The sequence below is a fragment of the Patella vulgata genome, chromosome 3, assembly GCF_932274485.2.
Source record: "Patella vulgata chromosome 3, xgPatVulg1.2, whole genome shotgun sequence".
NCBI classification, from domain to species: domain Eukaryota; kingdom Metazoa; phylum Mollusca; class Gastropoda; family Patellidae; genus Patella; species Patella vulgata.
The window spans coordinates 76,414,821-76,418,267 of record NC_065881.2 but is presented as its reverse complement, the minus strand read 5'-3'; the positions used below and the strand labels follow the sequence as shown (position 1 = coordinate 76,418,267).

The 3,447-nt window shown below is 37.6% G+C and overlaps 1 protein-coding gene across 1 annotated transcript; it reads right to left on the bottom strand.

Moving 5' to 3' along the window:
• Positions 1-532: 532 nt before the first annotated feature.
• Positions 533-2,653, bottom strand: LOC130012122 (uncharacterized). The gene is made up of 4 exons (XM_056099326.1): positions 2,636-2,653; positions 1,348-1,453; positions 901-1,008; positions 533-714 (listed from the first exon to the last, which is right to left on the bottom strand). Exons 1-4 carry the CDS (start codon positions 2,651-2,653, stop codon positions 533-535), a joined length of 414 nt encoding a protein of 137 aa, XP_055955301.1.
• Between the last annotated feature and the right edge of the window lie 794 nt (positions 2,654-3,447).

Sequence of the window (3,447 nt, the reverse complement as noted above, 5' to 3'; positions counted from 1 at the left end):
GGCCGAATATAGAATTCATTATCCAATCACCACTCATATCGTGAAGTCATGTGATAGATTGAAGACATAGACGCCGCCATGTTTAATCATGTGACGTGAAAGGTGATGCAATCGACAGGTTGAATCGGGCGAAGCATTCGGCTAGTGCGTCCACCCATTCGGCCGAATAAAATTCGGCGCCGATTGGATCGGCCGAACGATTCGGCTAATGTGTCCACTGCTTAATCGTACAGATGCATACATACACACTTTGATTTTATCTATATAGATTCACCGTGTCCCAGAACATAATTTATAAAACTATTTCCCGTGTCCTAGATTATAATTTATAAACCTATTTCCCGTGTCCTAGAATATAATTTATAAACCTATTCGTCGTGTCCTAGAATATAATTTATAAACCTATTCCCGTGTCCTAGAATATAATTTATAAACCTATTCATCTATAAACCTATTCACGGTGTCCCAGAATATAATTTAAATGTATTATTTTGATTACCATCTACCCGGCTGAAACAAACTACTATTAAAGTTACACGGACTTAGATCTCTGTCCTTCAAAAAAACAGTATAGACCACTCTCTTTTCCTCGTACATAAGCAGCATGTCGCCCTATACCACTCCAGCTAGTTACCAGCACATCACCCGTACTTAAAATATGTTGATCCAAAATCACCTTCTTGAACGCGTCGCACGTCTTGTCCGTTTCTGGTCCTTTATCAACATGCCCAATAGGACCATCGCTTTCTATGAACATCCCATCGAAAAGTTTTTTAGCCTTTAATCGGACTTCCTGGTTATCAGTAGTCAGAAATATTTTGTATTTCTCTGGGTCATTATATTTCAAGAATAGCTTCCATACCTGGGCAGTCTGGGCGAGAGTCATCACGCGGAATTCACCGTGAAAATCAGCATTATTCGGATCTGGGCCTATTCGTATTTGGGCACAAACTAATTTCTTACCAGCCACTCGTGTAGCCACAAACTGCTGGTACCGTTTTTGTAATTCTGGAGAAAACGTCATAATATCACGCCATATTGTAGCAAAGGTTTCTGCCATATTCAAGTGTTTCAGCCAGGCGAGATTTTGGCTGTATAATTTATTCAGTCGGATATAATGGCTAAATTCACTATTAATCTTCAGGTACGAAACGTCTTGTGGAAAATGTTCTGTTATACTGTCTTTTGTTAAGTTGACTCTTAATGCCCTTCCCTGTCTGTCTAAAATGTGTCTTCTTTCACTTGATCTGTTTATAAACTCATCCTTGTTTAAGATCCAGTTAAAAGATTCAGGTTGAATTTCTGAAGTAAAATCACATGGTTTTTCTATTTGAATCCGGAATTTACTGTTTGTGGCATTGGCCATCAAATATACAGCTATGATACCCTTCTGTCTATCTCCCCATCCTCCGCAAGTCATTCCTCGTCTACAGGAATAAACAAAGTATTTATCCTTTAATCTCAAAACGGACAACCTTGGCTCTCTAGCAAATAATGTTCCATAATAGAACCCGTAAAGTATGACGAGAGACATAATTGAAAGGATTCCGATCTTTAACTGAAAAACAGAAAGACGACATTCATGTTAGAATTACCCCAAGACAACCAACAATTTGAAATCATTCCTAGTAGTCGATCTGATTAATAAACAGATCTATATTTCGTTTCCTTTTTTTTTTAATTTTTGATGGCCTCTACCACATGACAAGTAAAACGAAATTTTGGCTTATAAAAAAAGATGATCTGTGTTTTAATCATAGTGTGCTACGTCAGTGCGTGAGACCATCAGTCATACTTTCTCATGTTAACTGACATGAAATTGGGTTTAATGTCCTGCTGTTCAACATACAGCACAGAGTGTGTTGTGACGGATATTTTGCCCGACCAGCGGTACTAAGGCCTGCTCTTATATTGAATTCCAACTGGCAATGCGTCTTTTACCTGCGCGTCAATGTGTAGACGGGACCTTCGCAGTGTCAATGTCCTACTGTTCTGCTCCGACTGGGTTAAAGGCTCAATACCACTCTTGTTGTAACTGAATAATATGTCCCAATCTTTATTCTGGTCAACAAATTTGACTATATTACAATATTACAATTAATTGGTGATACAAATTTCATCTCAACACACCTAATTTAAAAAATTGGAAAAATTCAACTAAATGGTTTGAAAAGCCTAACGTAACGAAAACCTTTTCAAATGTGACTTGGATTTAAAATATTTTCGAACCCTCTGGACAAGTAAAATAGGATGTAAAGGATAATTTACACAACAGTAAGCCACTTAAACATCTAGTACTTAGAATAAGGCTATTATTTATTTTCTGGGGCTGTCAAGCCAGCAAGAGTGTTATTGTCCCTTTAGTGAAGACGGCATAAGCCATACAGTGCGCCGTGAGAGACATTTTATCCGGCCTACTCTTACATCGAATTGGAACTGCCAAGGTTTCTTTTACGTGCATGCCAATGTGTACGTGGGACCTCGGTGTTTTTTTCTCCCATCCAAACGACTATACGTTTTCCTTTGCCAGGCCTCCCGTTTTGTACCACTGACAAATTTACCGGCCAACGCAGGAATCTAACACGGGACCTAAATGGGTTCCAAAAAAGAAACAGAAATTTGATTTTGTACTCACCTTAGATTTACTCATCATTTTCTTTAGATTAAAAAGAACTGCAATTAACATGTAAAACAGATAAAGCTGTCGTAGTTCTGTTTTCCAGGGCTGTAGCTAATTCCAGAACTAATGAAGATAAATCCGATTAATAGTTAAAACTGTACTTTTAAACATACATTATGCATGCGCTAAATCTGCCTAGTGCAGGTCTTTCTTTAGACCTGAAATGTTATGTAAATTATTAATTAGGCATTAATTAACTTATCCAGGCCATAATCAACTCACGATGTCATCGCTAGCCTGCGATATTTACTGGATTAGGATATCCGATTTGCTGCTCAACATTCATTCATGATTAAATCATGAAATGGCTAATCGAGACTATGTTTGTATCGTACCGACTTTACTAATGATGATCGAGGTTAGGCTGAAAATTCAATCGCTAAATTCTCGGTTCAGAGTGGATCAATTTGACTGAAATTTTCAGCAAATCCCCTTTACATTATCTAGTTTTTAACTATTATAGTGAGAATGCTAGTTCCCCCATAATGCATCTTTAATAAACGAGTTTCCAAAACTTTCTAACGAGATAGGTATCGCTCGGGCGAGCTGATCACCAAACTTAAGATACAAGCTTAGGATTAAAGGAGCTAAATAGCTAATATTTGGGACCTAGAAATTGACACAAGTGGGTCGCAACTCATATCATACTGTAATATGAATGTATATAAACTGATTTACATTCAATCGTTTCCGTTTTTACTCTAATTTCAAATCAGTTATGTTCCGTGAAATAAGCCAGCAGTCTCAATCGAATGCAAATTCCTAGC

Bases quoted from the DNA above. Each gene is read 5' to 3' on its own strand.
- LOC130012122 (XM_056099326.1), bottom strand. The intron at 1,009-1,347 runs GTAAATTCCGGA...CGTTTTCTCCAG, and splicing joins GATGGCCAATGCCACAAACA to AATTACAAAAACGGTACCAG. The intron at 715-900 runs GTGAATTCCGCG...ATGTTGATAAAG, and splicing joins GAATAATGCTGATTTTCACG to GACCAGAAACGGACAAGACG.